General features: G+C 49.1%; 1 protein-coding gene across 2 annotated transcripts in view; it reads left to right on the top strand.

The window, feature by feature from the left end:
- Positions 1 to 398: 398 nt before the first annotated feature.
- The window catches only part of ZMAT4 (zinc finger matrin-type 4), a 42355-nt gene continuing 23381 nt past the window's right edge, over positions 399 to 19372 (top strand). Inside the window, exons 1-3 of one of the 2 annotated variants that reach the window (XM_015883173.3) lie at positions 399 to 527; positions 10557 to 10658; positions 18627 to 18716. In XM_015883173.3, the coding sequence (XP_015738659.1) occupies positions 10557 to 10658; positions 18627 to 18716 (192 nt within the window). In that variant the 5' untranslated portion in view covers positions 399 to 527. The remainder of the gene's footprint in view (positions 528 to 10556; positions 10659 to 18626; positions 18717 to 19372) is intronic. The other variant, XM_085510540.1, reaches the window with a different exon arrangement.

The raw sequence follows: 19372 nt of genomic DNA, 5'->3' as shown, positions 1-19372 counted from the left end.
TGGCTATGGATTACAGACTTCCAGACCTGTGTGCATGATGCTGCATTAGGTACTGTCCTCTCATTGCATGTGGTTTGAAGGGCTCTGCATCCCCTTTGTTTCTCCATCCCCCATTTGTTGCCACCGTTGCTGGCCTCGAGCATATGTTCTTTGGCTTCAGCATCGTGTCAGCCCTGCCTGAAGGAACCTGTGACAGCTCTCGGTCTGGGGATGAACCCATCCCCTTGATAACTGCTCTCCTCTGGTTACTGCTCCGGGAAGCTCCCGATGGTCTCAGGAGCTCGAGCTGGAGGGAGGCTGTCGGGGCCAGCGCAGCCTTGCAGAGCACCACGGAGCCAATCGCTGCTGCTAGGGGTGGAGCTGGAGCTCCAGCAGATGAAACCGAGTGCCTTTCCAGCACAGTTGGTCTGGGCGACTGAGAGATCTGTTCGTTGGGAGAGGAGAGCTGGGACTGCGGCTCCAACGCGCTCCCATCCCGGCAGCACCGCAGGAGCAGCCGTTCCCCTCTGCACATCGGCGACACGAAGGTACCGCCCCTCCTCTCTCTCGGCTCTTGTGCTGCTTGTTGCTTGATTGCTGCTTAGAGTTGGAGCAAAGTTTACCGGGGAATCAGCGCTGTGCAGTCACAGCGCCCGTCTGAACGCGGTGGGAGGGATGCACGGTGATGCTGGGATGCGGTACCAGGTGTACCGAGGTAGCTAGGGTAGTTTTGATGCTGCTTCTGAGCCATAACCTGCATGCGAGGCCCACCAGCACTGCTGTGCTTCCCTCATGCTGTGCCAGGGGTCAGAAGTGGCCGGCGTGCATTGTGTGTGACCCAGAGCCTGCTGGGTGCCAGGTTGCTCTCCAGTGATGCTATGGAGCAAAACATCCACCTGTTTGCAGGTGACTGGAGTTGAGTTGGTGCCTTGGTGGGGACTTTGTCCATCCTGCATTGGTTGGTCTGCAGAAATAAGGGCTGCTTTTACTGAGTGGGCTTTGCGCAGGCAAAAGCAAGCTCCTCGGACTGCAGACTTGATGCAGGAAAGCAGCATTTGTCTCTGCTGCTCTTAAAGTTTGGAGAACTTCCCATGCCAGCCCTGCTTTGAGTGCAAAAGCAGGTTTTGGGGAGGTAAATGAGCAGTGGGACAGCTGCTCCTGGCCTGTCCTGAGCCGGGCACTGCTGAAGAACCAGCAGGGAAAGCAGCAGCAAAATTGCAGCAATGGCTGGTGAGGGGGGCTTGGTTTTTGCTCTCCTGGGTTCAGCTGACCCCACGTGTTGCACTGGAGCTGTCTGCAGGTCTAAGCCTCAGGACAGCTGTCCTCATGCACCATGAGCGCTGCCATTTGAGCTGCCTACGAGTTCTCTTGTAATGACTCTTGGGACATCTGAATTGTTGGTGATCCCTATCCATGGACTGGTAGCACCTGACCAGGAATGTGCCCTAGTGCTGCCCTTCAGGCAGCCACATGCTCCTTTTCCATCCCCTGGTAGTACTGGAGTGACCTTAGTGTGCGTGACTGGGTGCAGAACAAGGTTTGCAAAGCCTGGAGTAGGGCAGTTCAAAACCCACAGTTTGCATTTTCTGCAGATATTGTGCTGTTGGCTCTCACACGAGCACGTGCTGCCTGACTGCAAAACACAAACGGGAGGCTCTGAGCCATGGGGTGCAGGGCAGGAGGGGTTCAGTGCAGGGGAAAGGAGTGCTGAGTGGGGGTCTCCTTCTGCTATCCCTGCTACTGCAATAGACAGTTCCGTAAGAGGTATTTTGATAAAGGTTGCTAGACGGTGACTCATCTCCCATAGGAAGGGACAGGAAGGAGGAGAAGTGCAGGAGCATTGTAGGGTGAGATTGGAATATGGGTCTCCCCACGGTGTTTGATCAGAAGCAATAAGAGTGGAAGCTCTGCCCCCCCAGAGGAGAAGACCCATCAGCCAGAAACCTCTTGATCTCGGTGCCCCTGCACCTGCTCCGCTGCCTTCTGCATCCCTCTCCCTGGGGTAGATGTTGCCCAAAACACGACTTGATTTCTTCTGATCAGTCTTAGTCACTTCTGAGTCACTCCGAGTAATTAATCCTTACTCCTGCATAACAGTTAGTGCTTCTATCTGTACCTGCCCAACCTGGGTGTGCATGTTTTCAGAAGTCACTTCTCTTTGCTCTTTGCTGCTCTGCTGTAACTTTCCTCCCAATCTTCCCGCTGGTTTTCCTGCTCTCCTCTGCTCTTCCTGCTGTGCTGGAGCCATGAAGAGCCCAGAAGAGCTGGAGTGCTGCACCTCTGCTTTGTCAGGTGTGCTGCAGAGCACATCCATCCACCCAACAGGTTTTCTTAACAGTTCACAGCATTGCTGCCTGACCACAAACCATTCTAGGAAAGGTTTGCTCTGTGTAGATGTTTTGTTGATGCCTGCCTGTTGATACCCATTTGCAGTGGGTTTACTGCGACTGCTGACCCCCACTGATGTGACACTTCCCTCTGGTTCATACACAATTGGAAGCATTGGTGCCCATTCTTCATTGTGGGTTTACCTTCCAGCTGCTTTGGTGCACAGAGAGGCCAGCACTGCCAGGTCTTGTCTGAGTGCTGTGCCATATCTGGGTTATGCTCCCAAGGAGCACAGTGGGACGTGAAACCCAGAACCACATTGAGACATCAGAAGTGGGCCAATTTCTAGGCCAAAACCTGGTTGCAGATGCTCCCAAGGGTGGATTTGGGTACAGAAATGGGTTGGTACAGATTTGGGTACATTTCAGGGGGCCAGTCTCCCTCCATTGCACAGTGCTGAGTGCAGAGGCAGTTGTCTTCCTGATGGCACCGCATGCAAGTGCAGTTATTCCTTTACAATTTGTGCAAAATGCCCTTTTCTGGCAGGTGCCGGTGTGGAAGGACCCATCCTGGGAACAGCAGCAGCTTCAGGAAACAGGGGAAGGTTTCCCCCCATGCCACGCTGCCACCTCTGCAGTGTTTTTTACTGTATTTGCATCTACAGGGGAAGGTTTAGCAGAGCCAGGTGTTGGTTTAGCAGCTTTGACCTTCAGGCAGCCTGTGGATGAGCCTGGAGAGATGCAGGCTTGGGGGGATGCTGCATCTTTGCCCCTTTCTTTCAGTTGTGTTGTATTTTCTTGGGCACTGTGTTGGCACTGAGCTCAGTGTCCCCTGTCCCCTGATGAAGGACATGCAGATGGCTCTCCCCAGTGTGGTTGTATGGCACTGAGGATGCTGGAAGTCCCCCATGCCAGGATGAAGCAGAGACTGATGCCCAAAAGCTGTCCTGCTCCTTTTGCAGTGCACTGGAGCAATTTGAGGGTGCTTATCTTTAGGCAGTTTAAAAGAGGGATTAATAACTATTTATACGGACTGTGGCCTTTGTAGAAGTTGTGCATAAGAGAAATACGTTTTATCTATGGTCACTCATGCTCTGCTTTCTACTCATGCTTCCCACCTGGTCCTTGCAGGAGAACGTTTGGGTCTGTGTGATCCTGGTCAACTGCATGGAGGCATTTCTGTTCCCATTGCCATTGCTCTGCATTCAGCTGACAGCTGCAGCTCAGAGGTGTGAACACTTCTACCTGCACCACCGGCTGCTCCTGCAGAGCAGGAGGATGGCATTTTTCTGGGGTTGGGGGGAGCTGTGACACTCGTGTTGTGTTTTATTAATTAGAAAGAAAGAAAGTTGCAGAGAGATCAGATTTTGAGAAAGACCCCGAGTTCCAAAATGCTCCCAGAGGACAGATCCCTAATTGCTCTCTAATCGCGTTAGGATTTAATTTGTTGTTGTTGTTACTGTAATGTTCCCATTTTTCTTGACAGTTTGTTTTGTGCCATTAACTGGGAATGGCTGGAGATGAATATTCTCAATATTACAGCTTGTGCAGTGCCTGATGGCTTTGTGCCTTGATGTGCCCATGGGAGACATGCCTGGCTGTTGGGCTCTCTACCACATATGTGTGTTAAGCCATATACCTGCCCATAGTCCTGGGTGCAATGGAGCTGCATGTGTGCCTTGTGGAAGGTGATACCAATGCTGGAGACACAGAGAGCTGCAGCGTGAACTTGAAACTGCTCCTCAATTTGATCCAGCTGCTTAAAACCAGTGGGAGGACTCGAGTCAAAGTGAGACATGGGTATTTAAGGCTGTCGTAAAGGGTACGGCTACAGACACACCGCTCAGCAGCTGGCTGCTAATATTCAGAGCACATTGGTTGCAAAATTACATAAAGCAAATGGGAAAAGCTCTGAGGGCTGAATCTGCAGCACCCAGAGCAGCTTGTCAGAAACTCCAGAATGGGATGGAATCGAACACCCACGGCTTCCAAAGCCGTAAATTAATCAGCTAAACCCCCTGTTGTACAGGATGTTGGGTGAACTCCTCTATTATTAGAAATATAATAAGCACATGTGAAGTGATGGTGTTAGCAGGAGCAGCACAGCTCTGCCTGCCCTCCACGCACTGCTGCACTGCATGCTGTGCAGCATGGCCAAGAACCGTGCATTGCTCCATGCCTGGATGCATCCATGCTCTCTTTGCAAGCAGCAGAGATCAGAGCAATTGGGGGTAGCTCCCTCCCATCATGCAAAAAATGTCTAAGTGTTGTTGTGCATGTGCACAGCCCCTGTGCTGGCGGCCGAGCTCTGGGTTTGCATTGGGGTGTGCTGGTGCACAGGGCCTGCTTGCTTCCATTTGGGACCAGCAGGCATCTTTCGTGCTGGAGTGGTGCGTGGTGCTGCTTTGCAGGGCACTGCTCTGCTGCACAGTGAGGAAGAACTCTGCAAAGCAGGGTGCAGGCAGCTCAGTGCCATCAGCTCATTGCCATCAGCTCAGTGCCATCAGCTCAATGCCATCTGCAGGTATTGTCGCTGTTCCACATTTACAAAACTCTTCAGCATTTCCATATTCTCTCTCTGTGATGCAGTCTGGTTGGCATTTGGGGCTTTTTTTGTTCTGAAGCCGAGTGAGTTGTGTTGCTGCTTGGCTGTGAGAATTGACAAACCTCACTTGGAAAACTGAAATTGCATAAAATACAGCACCTTGTTTTAATACCTTTCCATTGCTTCTCAGTGCCACTGATAAATCACATAGGAATGGGAGTCCTCAGGCAGTCCTCCCTGCCTGGCTATACGGCCCTTCTGCAACTGCAGCTCATTTCTCCCTGCCTAAAATAGGCCAGTTTGCATTTCTGGAGACCCTTTCACACGAGAAATACTACAATGGGCATTGATTAACCATTCCTCATTGCTCATGTGTCGATGAGGGTGAAAATAGAGGTGTGTTGTTGTTTTTTAATGGATGAGTGTGTGAGATGATCCTTCTTCTTTAAAGAACACAAATGCAAATACAGGAATTTCTTTTCAGAAATCAATGTTAGATGAAGAAAAAGAAAAGGCTTGAGGAGGAACTTAGATGTTTTATGTTTTACTTAAGGTAAATCTCCTTGCTGTTTGCTGTTGGGTGCAAAGTTAATTGACAGATTACATGATAATAGGAAGACGTTTAATGAAATCTGCTGATACCCTTTAGAGGCCGTGGAATTTGGAAGTGCAATTAAATTAGGCCAGAGGTTTAGCTGCTCCATGCTAACGAGGGAACTGAGATGCACAGCATTTGCATTCCTGGTGTCTGGTTTCTCAATTACTTCATTGATTACGAAAAGCTCTGCTACAGCAGTGGACCGGAGCCGGAGGGAGTGGGGTCCATGTGTCAGTGCAGTGGGGGGGCTCTGGGCAGTGCCATTGGGCCACCTCGAGCAGCTGAGTTCAAACAAGTGGTGACATTAAACTGATGTGGAGTTTGTGCTGTTGAGGCTGAAGCTGTTTTGTGTAGAGGTGCTTTAGCTCAGTCAGCGAGGCCAGCGTGCAGACTGTTATCAAGGAATACAGTATTAAAATAATCCCCATCAGTGATGGACAGATTTGTTCTCCAAAGGATTCTTCTAAGCTCATTGGCACCTTACAGGGCTTTGCCTCCTGGGTTTCTGAGCTGAAGCTGATGGGGAATGACAAGCACTGATTATGCAAAGCACCAGAGGCTGCAGGCACGGGATTCAGCTTGACTCGTTTCCTACCGCTTTGTACATCATTAGGGAAAAGTAGGTCCTGCTTACCCAGAGACTGAGGTGCTGCTGTGCTGGTAGGCACTGCACGTGGGGGCTGAGCAGCACTGCACTCTGCAGCACAGCCCTGGCACCCAGCACTGGGCAGCTCATGACCCGTGTGCCCGCACACTGGCAGCGCTGACTGTGCTTTGCTCTGGGAGGCACAGGGACTATTGATGCACGTTTGCCATGAGAAACTACTGTTTCCATAGCAACCACGAGCATCACATGGTAACCCTGGCTTTGCACTGTGCCAGCCTGCTGGGCACCCAGTGCCAGCCCTGCCATGCCCGCTGTGCAGCACACAGCCCCAGGGCAGCAGTTTCCTGCCCTCCTCTGCTCCTGCATCCCGATACGAGTGGGTCCTTCTGTTGCCTTTAGGCTGCATCAGCCTCTTTGTCCCCATAGCCTGCACAGGGGTTGCTTTGACCCCTTCTTTTGGGCACATCCCTGCTGACAAGGCCTAAGTTGCACAACCAGAGCAGGTGCCAAAGCCTCGTCCTTGAGGTGTGCTGGGCACAGAGCAGCTGCTGCGAGGCACGAAATACGATTGCTCTTAGTGCTGTTCCCACAAACTTTATTAAAATCAGTCACAATGGATCTATCTGCTTTTTAAGTGTATTTTCATTCAAGTCAGCATATTCGCAATTAAATTCTGCCGCACCGTGAGGTGTGAATAATCAAAACAATTTGTAGGTAGAACCAGCTGCACACATTGTAGGGATGGTGCTGCTCTCCAAATTGCAGCGAACCTCCCTTGAAACCCTGCAGCTTCCCACCTCTGCCATCCCTGCAGCAACCCATGGCACTGGTTGCATGCACACTCTTTGCTTTGCTGTCTGAGTCTCTGTTGAGGTGGGTCCTGGCACAGAGCTGCTGGGGATGGGGAAGTTGTGCAGTGCTGCAGAGCTGCTGATGGGGAAGTTGTGCAGGTTTTTGGGAGGCAGAGGTTGAGTCTGTGTTCCATCTCCTCCTTGTCACCCCTCTCAGCCTTTCCTCTGTGTTTTGACACATGCAGCAGACACGTGCAGCGTTTCTCCTGCTCTCCAGCTCATGCCACACACAATCTTGTTCTGATTTTCAAAGCTCCAATAAGGCGTGTCAAAATGCATCAAAGACTGAAGGCAGGAGTGAGGCAAATTGACGCTGGAGAGGATTTCAAGGGAGAGGAGAGAAGGAGGGAGGTGGTGGATGAACCCCTGAACCGGGGAAGAATTGCATTGGAAGGGGTGCAGACAGATGTGCAGCACAGCTGGAGGAGCAGAGAGCAGTTTGCTTTGGAGCAGAGCAAGCTGAACCCCAAAGCATCCAGCCTGAGGAGAACTGAACTCATGGAACAGCTCAGCCATCCATCATAGAGCTGAAATACAGCACTTCAAAAGGCAGTGTTTTGCATTTCTTCAGATGCTTTCTTGTAAGTGCAGTGACACAGTTGCTGAAAGCACATTAATTATTAGCACAGACTTTTTTTTGTCCTTGTTGCAAGACAAATTAAACAACTGAAGATAACAGGAAGTGTTACATGAGATGTTAATCCATGAGAGAGTGACAGCCACAAATAATTCATACAATGAAAATCAGGGCATTTAATTTTTGGCTTGTTTGCTTTTGGAATTCATGTTGTTTTTCTGGTGCTCCAGTGCAGAGGTTTTGGAAGCTGGTCATTCTGGGGAAGGTGATGAAAGCCCTTGAGAGTAAATGGTATAAGGGACCATGTTTCTTTCGACTGCAAGGAACAGAGTTGCTGAATTCAGTGCTGTGTAATACAGCCTTTCCTGTGCTTGGCTGTACAACATGAAAAACGAGCCCCTGCAGAAATTCACACTGAGCAGTGATGGAGCACCACTGCCACAGCTCACATCCCAGCATGGCATAGCACACATCCACGTCTGCTGGGTTTCAGCTGCAGCACACCTCCTTAAAGAAACAATATGGCCTTGGGTATGTCACAGAATCACGGAGCCGTTATGTTTGGAAGAGAGCACTGAGATGTCTTTGGTGTCAGGATGTTGATTTCTCTCCTCTAAAATGGAATGCAACTTAGCATCTTCCTGATGGTTGCCAAAAACTGGAGTCAGCCCCATCAAATTGATTTGCATTAAGCCGTTGTAGTCATTGAAACTGCTGAGAAGAATCGTGGCCATATGGCAGAAGGTATTTAAAACGAGGACTCTCATGACAGTGTGCCACTCCTGGAGGTGCTGAGCCAATATGTGCAGAGGTTATGGAACAGGAGGGGAACAGCAAAACCTGAGTGCCAGCATGAGGAAATAGTGAGTCAGGGGGGAGCAGGAGGGGTGGTGGTTGTGGTGGCTTCTGCACTGAGTCTGGCTGGCAAGGTGTGAATTACACATTAATTCCTCAGCTCCCAGCAAGAAAACCTCTGGGAATGTACAGGGAACAGATCTCTCCATGCTCAGTGTATGTATCACTTCTGCAGCATGAGGCTGGGGCTGCTGGTGGGGAACAACCTGGATCCCTTCTGGCAAAGGTTACAGGTGAGGATAGTCCTGACCTGGCAGTTCTGCGAGCAGGGAGAGTTAAAGAGGAATTAAGTGATTAGAAATGTATAAATATTAATTGCTTGTGGACTCCCTTTATGACACTCTCAGGTGGAGGAAGTTAATAAATCACTGCTGGCATTGACCCACAAAACAATACAGAGCGTGTCTGAGACACAGTGAGGGGAGGGGGGGAGGCCTTTCTGGAGCACGTGAAAATGCTGTTTTTAGGTCAGGGAGTGACACAACAGAACTGTTGTCTTTTCCCCCAGGCTTCGTGTCTGGGATCTGCCTTTGCTTCAGATGGAGCCCTTGCAGCCATGCACAGATGCCACCGGTGGGGCTGCCTGCAGTGTGGACCCCTCTGCAGGGGGCAGGTGGGACCCAGCTGATGCTGCCATAGTCCTGCAGTTGCTGTGCAGGGCCCCCAGTGTCTTGCAGCAGTGGCAGTGTGGTTTCTGTGATGCAGAGGTGTGTGTGTGTGCCGTGGTTTTGCTGCGTGTTTCCTTGGCACCTCTCTGATGTACAAACTTATTCTCTGTGGTATTTAATGGTAGCTCTGCAAGGGCGCTGTGTTCAGGTGGGTGCTGGTAGGTGAATGTTGCTGTATGCTAAGCAGAGGGCCAGCCACAGATTTGGGTCTTTTAACACTAATTTAATTGTCACACACAGTCTGCCATGGGCTCCTGATGCATTACTTTAGAGTATGTTGTTCCAGCGAGACTTTATTAGGGAACTTGAGTAGTTACACATGAATCACTCCACAAAGCTGCGGAGCTTTCACATTGTCAGCATAATCACTGCACTCACCTGTTGGGATGCATTTCATCCTTCTGTTGTAACAATGGTGCATAAAACCGAGCAGACAATATTGAAGCTAACAAATCCTATCTCTGAATCTGAAGTTACTGCTTAGAGAAAAGGCATTAAATCTTGTTCCTGGATAAGCCCATTTAGCCCCTACTGCAATGAAGGGGAGGGGTTGGGTACAGCTCCTTTCACATGCATGTAATTTAGAGGCAGAATAGACCTGGGATCTGTTATCAGAGCAGGAAGGGCTGAGCTAACACTGAGCAGTTTTGACTTACTCTGATTTTTGCAATGAGAGTTTATACTGTGGGTGCTGCAGACTGCATGCAGATGAAGGCGATGTGCCTCTGCTTGGCTGCTGGATTAAGATTTAATGAGATTCTTTGGTTTGCCTTGTGTCAATCTGTTGTATTTCAGAGGTTGTTTCTTCCACTTTATTTTGCCTTTGATGCAATTTTGCAGCACTGCTTGTACTCCTAAAAGGTTCTTTTGGCGTCTTTGAAAGTTTCCCAGTGCAGCAGTACTGCAGACAGGGTAAATGAAGATTAAACCTAAGAAGAAAGAGGGGTAAACCAGCAGTGATGTGCAGAATCAGTGAGCGAGGGCTCAAGTGGGGAAGCTTTGGGGTTTTGCACCTTTTGTCTGGCAGATCCAGAACACCAAAAGGAGCTTTTTGCTGCAGCTGGCAGAGCCTCCCCTGCCTGCTTCAGCTATGAGAGCTCATAACTCGGTTATTGTCATGTTGTTTTCCTTCCCAATCAGCAGAATAAGTGCCATAAAAGCTACATTATCAGTCTTCATTGTGCCTGGGTTTGTTATGATTATGAATTAATAGACGCTTTATCTTGGCATTAGTCAAAAAGCGTTGGCCTCTGTTTCCCTCTTGAATTGCACTCGTGTTTGTTTTGGTTTGGTTTGAATTTCCTCTCTCTGAAGCTCCTTCTGGTGGTTTTTGTTCTGCTTGGGCTCAGTGTGGGCGTAGCGCAGGGTTTGACACCTATGGGTGCCTGCATGGGCAGAGAGCTGGAGGTTCTGGGGCACTGCATGCTTCCTGTGCTGCCAAGGACCCCTGGCCTGCATCTCCTCAGGGACCTCCATCAAACACAACTCCTCTGCTGTGCTTTGGAACTAAATCTGTTTGTTATCTCTTCTCTTTGTTGCTGTTGAACAGATGAAATCATCTGACATTGACCAGGAGCTGTTCACTGAAAGTTACTGCAGAGTTTGCAGCGCACAGCTAATATCTGAGTCCCAGCGCGTGGCCCACTACGAGGTAGGATGCTCTTTGTTCACCACTGTTGGGTTGTGATGCTCCATCGGTGCCTCTCTTACCTGTGCCTTCAGCTGCTCTCCTGTTATGTGGGTACACAAGCCTCCAAAGTTCCTCTCTGCAAAGTCAATAGGCTACAGTCTGACCTCTGCTAAAAGACAGTTTGCAAAGAAACACAGCTAGCAAGGAGATTGCTATGGAGCTCTGCAAAACAAATGCAAGCCTTTATATTAAATGTGCTTCACTATACTTTGCTGAGTGGGATAGCTGATTGTGCAGAGAACAGATTAGTATTTGTGAATGCATTCAGGCACTTAAGAGGTAGGCAAGCAATAAACAATTAGAAGGGATATATCATTAGAGACATGTTAGAACAGCAATTAATGGCACTGCATATCTTCAAAACAAAATTAAATAAATTCCTATTAAACGAGGGAGGAAATTACTGAAAGGCACACTGCTGTGAGATCCGTCCAGAAAGGAAACTGCTGCCTGGAAATGCTGTTTCTTGGGGCTGTGGGTCTGAACCCCCCTGCAGTTATACATGTAGGGAGCCTGGGGGTGAAGGTCTGTGTGTTTGCAGGGATGGAGAAGCTGGGCTGTGCCTTGCCCTGCTTCTGTATGTGCTGAACTTAAAGGGCCTGCAGCAATTCAGCAGAATCAGACTGTGATACGAGACCCTGGAGATGGAGTTTCCCCAGAGTTTTGCTGCGAGTGTTTAGCAATGAAGAAACACTTGTCTCCGTGAGGCCACAGGAGATGTGCAGGAAGCTTAATGGGTGCACGGTATCCGAGGATGCTCTGCTGCATTAGTAAACAACAACAATAACGCACGTTTATTTATAAGGCACTTTACGCGTCTGCTTTGGCAAACTCCTGGAGACGTTTCCTGTAAGTGCTCCCTTGGCTGCACTCTGCAGCACTGAGCCTGGCAGCAGGGACGGCTGCAGCTCAGGGACACCTTCAGCTCTAAGCCAACGGGTGAGTGGCTGCCAAGCTTTGCTCCACCGGAGGCAGAAGTGTTGCTGCAGGAACAGCAGCAGTGATGCGCGAGCAGTGGGGTGCTCAGCCAATCCCTTTTCTTCTGTGCCTGTAATTGTAACTAGGAGCTGAATCATTAATTCCTAGCAGATGTTTTCAAATAAGGTTTTCTGCTATATATTTCCAGTCTGAGGTGTGATGTTTGTGTGCCCTCTCCTCTGCCCTCCCAGCATGGCAGTGCCATGATCCTGCAGTGCCTCCTTGGTTGGTTTGGTTTGGCCAGCAGTGCACTTAGGCACACTAAGCTCAAGGAGAAGGGCAGCTCAGCCCTTGGCTCTCCAGCACAGCCCAGATCTGCAGCCCTTGTGCCAGACATTGTGATCTTGGCTCCTTTGTGCCTACAGAATAAGACATTTCTCTGTAAGAAAATAGAGGAAAACAGTCTATGAAAGGGGGGGATGTTTTATCTTGCCAAACAGGAATAGGCAGTTCCAATCGCTGTCTCATCTCCTTCTCCAAGTCATCAACCAATAACTCTTTTTTTTCCCTGCTGCACTACATTGCCAGGAATAAGAAATAATTTGATGTCAGTCACACAGTATTAAGCGGTATTATTTCCAAGGGCAAGTGTAGTGGAAAAAATGACAAAAGAATCAGTGTGTTTGCAGCATATTTTTGCTTCCAACCTGACATACAGCAAAATCCTTCCCTTATTTCATGTGCTTTGTGCAGCCCTGTCTCTGGATTTCTCTGACACATCTGTTGGACCTTTGCTCACCTTTCTGTCCCTGTGGAGCTGTGGTGCCACATGTGGGAGAAATCAGAGGACAGCAGTAGTGTTGGAAGTGCTCTGTGCCATAGAATGTGCCAAGCAAAGAAGGAGAGGGAGAAAGAAATGTGGTTCATTTGCTGCAACTGCACCAAAATCCTTCACTCCAGAGAGGATTTCTGCTCTTCTGCATCCAATCACCCATATTTGAACGCTTCCTTCCAGCTCTGTCTTTGAGAGAGGGCTGTAGGAGTCTCTCTGGTGTGCTGCTCTGTACATTAGAAAGATAAGCTTCCTTAGTTAGCTCCGAGTCCTTATTGCTGCACACAGAAGTGTTCCCAGCCATTAGAAAGATGTTACTTTCATTTTCAAGTTTCTCCTTGAAAATCTTGCAGGAAAATTACCAGATATGCAAAGTTGCTCTCAGGTTCCACCTTGAGCTGCGTGCTCATCACTACGCTGCTCCTTAAGCCGCTGTAAAGCTTTCCTTCATTGTAATCTTTATTGCTTCAGGTGTTCAGATGGTACTTTATTTTTCATTTAAAATGAAGAAATACAGCAGGCTGGTGGGAAGAGATGCCCAGGAGTACATCACCTGGATGTGCCGTTATTGGTTCACCTTGTGACATGAAGGAGCGCTGCTTCATTGCTTGCTGTGGAGGCAAGGTGTATTAAAATTGAAATGCAGAGCAAACTCAGAGAACAAATACAGTACGGAACCCTTCGGCTCATTGCTGGGAGCTGAGCACCCAGCCAGGTGAGCAGAGCAGGGAGTATTGACAGCTCCATCAATGCTGCTCGTCTGCGTGGTGCCCTACTTAATCTGCTTCCATGGGGCTGTCCTGCTCCAGGATCCTTTGCATAGAATGATGGCTTGTCTGGAGGAATAATAAACATTGTTTACCATTGGCACCTCGGTGCTTTAAGGAGCAAATTGTGTGTGCTCAGAAAGCCAATCCTGTGTCTGAAATATTAACACAGTGCATGTATTAACCTAAGAGCACAAATTCCTGTTAACAAAATACATGTTGCTGCAGCACACAGTGGGCAGGGATGTTCTGTGCCTGGTGGGAGCTCCCTACAGGGGATGCTGTGGGTATTTGCAGGGTGGGGGGGTCAGCAAAGACACACTAGTGCCTGCTGTGAGCTGGTGAAGGAATGCCAACAGTGCCAGCATCGCTGTTTGTCCCTTGGGTTTGTGTTAGGGAGAGCAACCTTTAATTTCATAGGGGCTGGAGGAGGAGAGAATGCGTCCAGCGTTGTTCCTATGTCCTTCCCCACAGCTGTGGAGAATTGGCTTTGCTGTGGTGGATGCACATGACCCAGTTTTTAGTGGCTGCTCCAACTTTACAAAGAGACTAAAGAAAGGATTTCTGTGCGCTTTGGGTGCAAAGATGCTGTAGGTGCTGTTCTGTTCTTGTGTGTGAGCACAGAGCCCTTCTGCAGGCTGCTTTCAGCACCTGCACTGCTTTGTGCCACGTGCCAGCAGCCAGGGAAGCACAGCGAGGTATGTGTGGCCCTGCAGTGTCTGTGGGAGGTGTGCATTGGTGTCAGCAGTTATGGGGGGCTGCTGTGATGCCCCTTCCCTTCTGTGCACTCAGTATGTGCTCAGCAGTGCAGTGTGAGCTGCTCCAGGAAACCTCTTTAGCTTCAGCTGCTACTTTATGAGGCTCCGTGTTACTGTGCTGTTGTCAACATTAATGGCTAAACATTATTTTTAATGCACTCCCAGTGTCCAAATCTATTGCTAAATAGCAGCAACACAGATAAAGCCTTCTCACCCAGCTCCCTTCCATGGCTCCTCTGTGCAAGTCCCATTTCTGGCTAAAAAGAGCCCAAATTCTGCTCAGAAATCAAACTCACTGCAGGGATGGTCTCATGGGGCAGAGGCCACAGAGCAGCCCCAGGGACATCCCCAGCAGCTGGAGTGGCTCTGGGCTGCAAGCAGCAGCACATGGCTTTGTGCTGATGGTGCTCGGGGAAGCATTGCTGTGTACCAGGTATCGATTCCTTCTTTGCTTTAATATTTTAAACTCACAAGCCGTGTTTGGATTTGGGTTCCAGGTGTTTGAAAGCAGAGCCTTCAGTTGTCTCTGTGTTGTGACAAAGTCCTCCCACGTACTGCACGGGGGCAGAGCAGCGATTTGCACTGACATGCTTTAAAAGTGATTTGTTTCAAGCACGTGGAGATGCGACGAGAGCAGGAGCTGCTGCTGTTTGCTGGGTGAGCACCGTGTGGAGATGCTGTGGTTGTGTTAACCCTTTGGGTGCTGCTTTTTACTCAGTGCCAGGACCATTGCTGTGGGCTGGCAGTGGAGTGAACCCACAGAGGGTCCCTGTGGCATCCTGTAGGGCTGCTCCTATGGGGCTCAGGAGCAGGGAGTGCTCTGGGTTTTAACAGGCCATGAATGTGGAGGATACACGCTGAGCAGGTGCTGAATAGTTCACCAGTTGATTGCCTTTGTGTGGGCATATTAGTGTCCAAACTGGCAGCGCATCCACCTGTTGATATAAAGAAGCCTTTCCCGGTGGTGGTGGAAATTCAGTGGCAGGCAATTGGGAATTGCAGACACGTCTCTGTGTGCCCACAAAGTCACAAGTCTGAACAGGCACATTTTAAAACATTAACTCCCGGAGGAAGAAGGGGAAGTGGATAGAAATGACCATCAATTATAAATGAGGCTTTGTGAAAATTACAAAGAGAGAAAAAAGGACGTTGGCACCCAGCAGCGTCTGGAATAACAGACGGAGTTTGAGACCAACGGGGATCTGACAATAGTGTTTGCTTGTTGTGTGGGCAGGGGAGGCAAAAAAAGGAAGGAGCTTTCTGAAAATAACTTGTGTCCTCTGCTTTAAACAAGCAGAGGATGTTGTTATATCACAGAATGAGGGAGAAGATGGTTCCGTTCCAGTAGAAACTTAAAAGTTTGCTAAATAGATTTTGAAATCCAGATTGTTGTGATGCTGAGTCAGCTGGTCCATTTGTTTGCAGCACAGTTGACCAGAAGGGGCTGTTCCCACACTTGGTGCTGGTTTTTGGCCAGTGGAGGGGTTCATGGGGGCAGTGCAGCCCCAGGAGGGGCTCCATAGGGCCGTTCTATGGGGACACCATGGTTGGCATTCTGCATGAGGACTTGGGAGCTGACCTTCATCTCTTTGGAGGAGGTCGCAAGTAGGGCACATACAGACGATGCAGTTGATGTAATTGTGTGACTGCATGTTTCGAGATGATTTGATTAAGAAACAGACGGCGTAACAGCGCACGCTAAAAGGATTAAAAACCAACCAACAGGGGGAGAATTTATTGCAGGTGAAGTGATGCCGCAGCCATTAGTACTGCCCTCACAGTTTTTGCTGTCATTTCCTGCTCCTGTCCCTGTCTGTGCCCAGGGTCTGCTGTGTGCAGTGGTGCAGAGCAGGCAGTGAATGAACTGTGGGACTGGAGAACGTGGGTCAGAAACAACCTCAGTTCAAGGCAGGCAGTGGAGCGGTCGGTTTGAACCTGGTGAGGTGGTTGGGACTAAGCTGGTGAAATATCTGCAGCTGTCAGGTCTTCTCATGTCAGCGGTGCTGGGTGGGAACAGACCCTGGGGCTGCTGCAGGCTGCAGCCCAGCAATCCCAGAGCCAAAGTCTCTATCAGAGACCTGCTGAGATCCTTCCCAAGGACATTGCTGCTGGGAGATGCACAAAAATCTGCTCAGTTACTACAGCAAGTGAGCAAATCCTCTGTAAGCCCAGGCTCTCATCTCTCATCCCTTGCTGTTCTGGATTCAAAAGCAGAAATCATTGCTCCATTCCAGGGTCATCTGCAGCCACGGGTCCTCAGCTGTTGTCTGCCCACAGAGTCTTCATTGTCTGCTCCTGCTGTGTGCTCAGGACAGAGCTGTGTTACAAAACTCGATTTATGCAAAATCAGATTGCATTTCCTAGCATAACACAGGGCAGAGCCCTTTCATTTGTTGAGGTTGAATTGCTGGGATGCTGCTGCTGCCTCTGCCACAGTCCTTGGGATTAGAATAGATTTGATATAGATCTAAATGATCCATTTGCCTAATTTTATTGATGAGCCTTCCAGCAATAGGTGAGCTTGCAGTGCAGTTGCTATGTGAAAACAGCCTCCTCCAGAGCTCCCCCACCCCACACAGAGGGGTGTTTTTGAGGCGTGCAGTACTGATGTAGTCTATAGACTTCTTCCCTATTACAGGAGCAGACACTGGAGACAGAGGATTGAAGTGAAAATGCCTTTGGCATAACGCTTTGTAGATGTACAAAAGGAACACCAAGGAGCACAGAAACTCTTAAGATGAAGTTGTGGTGCCTATTGATGAACGAGCAGACATATTCAAAGGCAATGCTCTTGTTGAAGACCTTGGATTTATGTCTGTGTTTTCTAAGGCTCCTGCATGCTGTGAGAGGGACCAGAATGGGATCTGTGTGAGCTCTAATCCCATCCATCCCAATTGGGTGTGTGTTGAGCACCTCCTGGATCAGCAGTGCTGCTTTTCCCAGCTATTCTCCAGGGTTGGAACCCAGCAAACCCTGCACAGCTCAGTTTGTGGCTGTGGAGCATCACTGTTGTGGAGCATTGCCCTCCCTGAGTGTCACCACTGCAGTGGGTTTGGTGTCTCCGTGGAGGGGAGGAGAAGACCAGCAGGGCCATTGGTGAGCAGCGCATTAAGGGTCATTGCTTTGCTCAGGCTGTGGTGTTGGAATGATAAATGCACATGTAAATGCAGGGAAGGCCAGAGATAAGGCAGGCTGACAAATGGGCTGTGCTACCTCTGCTTCCTCAGAGGGAAGGGATGATTTTAAGCTCTGCTTTTAGAACCGTAGGATAATAGGGCTGTGTAAGGAGTGTGTCGTTTACAATGATGCCAAACATAAGTTATTCCTTTTCCTTGCCATTTTTAAGTCTGAACAAATGCATAAATAAAGCGAGAAGCACTTCAGACCCACCACAAAACACAGAACTTTGCAAGCAGTGAGTTCAGCGGCTGTATCTGCACACAGTCAGACAGCACACACCTGTCCTTTGGCTTCCCAACGTTTCTGATGTCATCTCTTAATTGTGCCACTTCCATCCAGGCTGCTCATCACCGAGAGGTGGAGCCTTTGGGGTTCCCAGTGCCCCACTCAGAGCAGCAGGCATAGAGCTGAGCTCTGCCAGGGCTAAACAACGCTTCCTAACTGCATGCAGGAAGAGGAGGAAGGGCGAGATATTTGTCATTATTTATCTTGACTGATTTGCTCCATTAAAAAAGGAAAATTATCGCGTAGTCACATTCCTGCATTCAAATTTAGCTCTGTGTAAATTTAGCTCCAGGTTTCACACCGCGGGAAGAAGAATGTTCCAGTACATGCTAATGATCATTTAATATTTTAAAATTGCAAATCTGTGATCTGAAATTATAATATTATGGGGCCGTTGTTCCGCCAGGCAATCAGAAATGGAGATTGGGGAAAACATTTGCATAAGAATAGCTGCCTTGCACGCCTGGGATGCACCACATTGAGCGGCTGCAGGCTGTTCTCCCCAGTGGAGTTATTGCTCAGGAGGTGCAGAACCTTTCCCCTCTCCATGCACACAGAACCCCAGCACCGCTCCCTGGCTGCAGCTGGACCTGGCAGTGCTGTGTGCAGGGTGATGTGGGGCCAGCAGCAGCTGCTTCCCAGCAGAGCAGGAGGTTTCACATAATGCACAATTATCTGGTAATTTACCCGCGGGGGAGATTTCTTTCAAACCTTTGGCAGGTATCGTTTGGCTTATTTCCTAGAGTGAGATTTTATTCCCTTTATGTATTTTATTCTGCTGGATGTGAAGGAACTGAGGGCTTCTGTGTGTGTGCATCTTATCTCTGTTGATGCCGTCCCATCTCCTCCTGAAGCCAAATGACCCTGACTTCTTTGCTCTCTCCTGGAATGGAAATGAACTGCTAACAAACGCCGCTCTCCTCTCACCTCTTCTATTTCCCCCTGTCCAGGGGCTGTGAGCAGCACCAAGCTGTCAGTGCAGGCAGCAGATGCCCTGAGCCCATGGTGAGTTCAGCTCAGGGAGAGCTCTGTGACACCACTGTGAGCTGTGGGCGTTCTTCACCTGGAGACACATCTCAATGTGATGTGAAATGTCACTGCAGTTTGGTTTTGTATGTGGTGGAGCCTTTTGCTTTTTGAAACCTCATTTCTTCCTTTTTTTTTTTTTCTCCCCTTTTTTCTTTTCCAGAGTCGGAAACACGCCAGCAAAGTTCGCCTCTATTACATGCTTCACCCCATCGATGGAGGCTGTCCAGCCAAAAAGCTCCGCTCGGAAAACGTGGGTATAACCTCCAGTCCCTGTTTGCTCCATGAACTATTGCCTCTGTGCATTTGTTGTAACTGCTGCAGATAATCAGGTCCCCAGAGGTACCATTTAGATTAGCCACAATGCTAAGTAACTGGAAATAATTCTCAGTAAACTGTACAAGAAATATGATGTGCATCAGCAGCTGTAATTGCATTTCCAGTTATTTCAGTGCTCTTTCATTGGAAAAAGAAAACGTTGGCAGCCAATATCAGCTTCACAAGGACCAAGTAGCCTGCAGCAGCTGGGTCAGGGTGTGCTGCAGGTTGGGGAGTGGCTGCTTCCATCCCTCCCCTTGTGCTGGGCTGCATGAGAGATGCTGCTGAGCTTCCAGTAGACAGCATCCATGTGTGGCTGTGCCTCATGCTATCAATATTTAGTGAGATATCTTTTAATTAAAGGCAGAAGGCTGCAAGAGTTGCCAAAGGGATCTGAAAGCTCCTTCACGCAGTAATTAACATTTTAGCAGAACTTTTCTGTTGCACACAGGGTAATTGCAGACGCAATCTGCCCCATAACAACAGGATCTCGTGCTGTTTTTCTCTGTGTGATTAATTAGAGGATGTGAAAGATAGAGTGGACATGCACATACAGACTTGGGACATCATTCTTAAACGAGCTCCTTTACA

Source organism: Coturnix japonica, chromosome 10 (assembly GCF_054131305.1).
Source record: "Coturnix japonica strain WE chromosome 10, WE-NBRP24, whole genome shotgun sequence".
Classification (NCBI taxonomy): Eukaryota; Metazoa; Chordata; class Aves; order Galliformes; family Phasianidae; genus Coturnix; species Coturnix japonica.
Note: the sequence above shows the minus strand (reverse complement) of the source record. Positions and strands in the feature narration are given on the sequence as shown.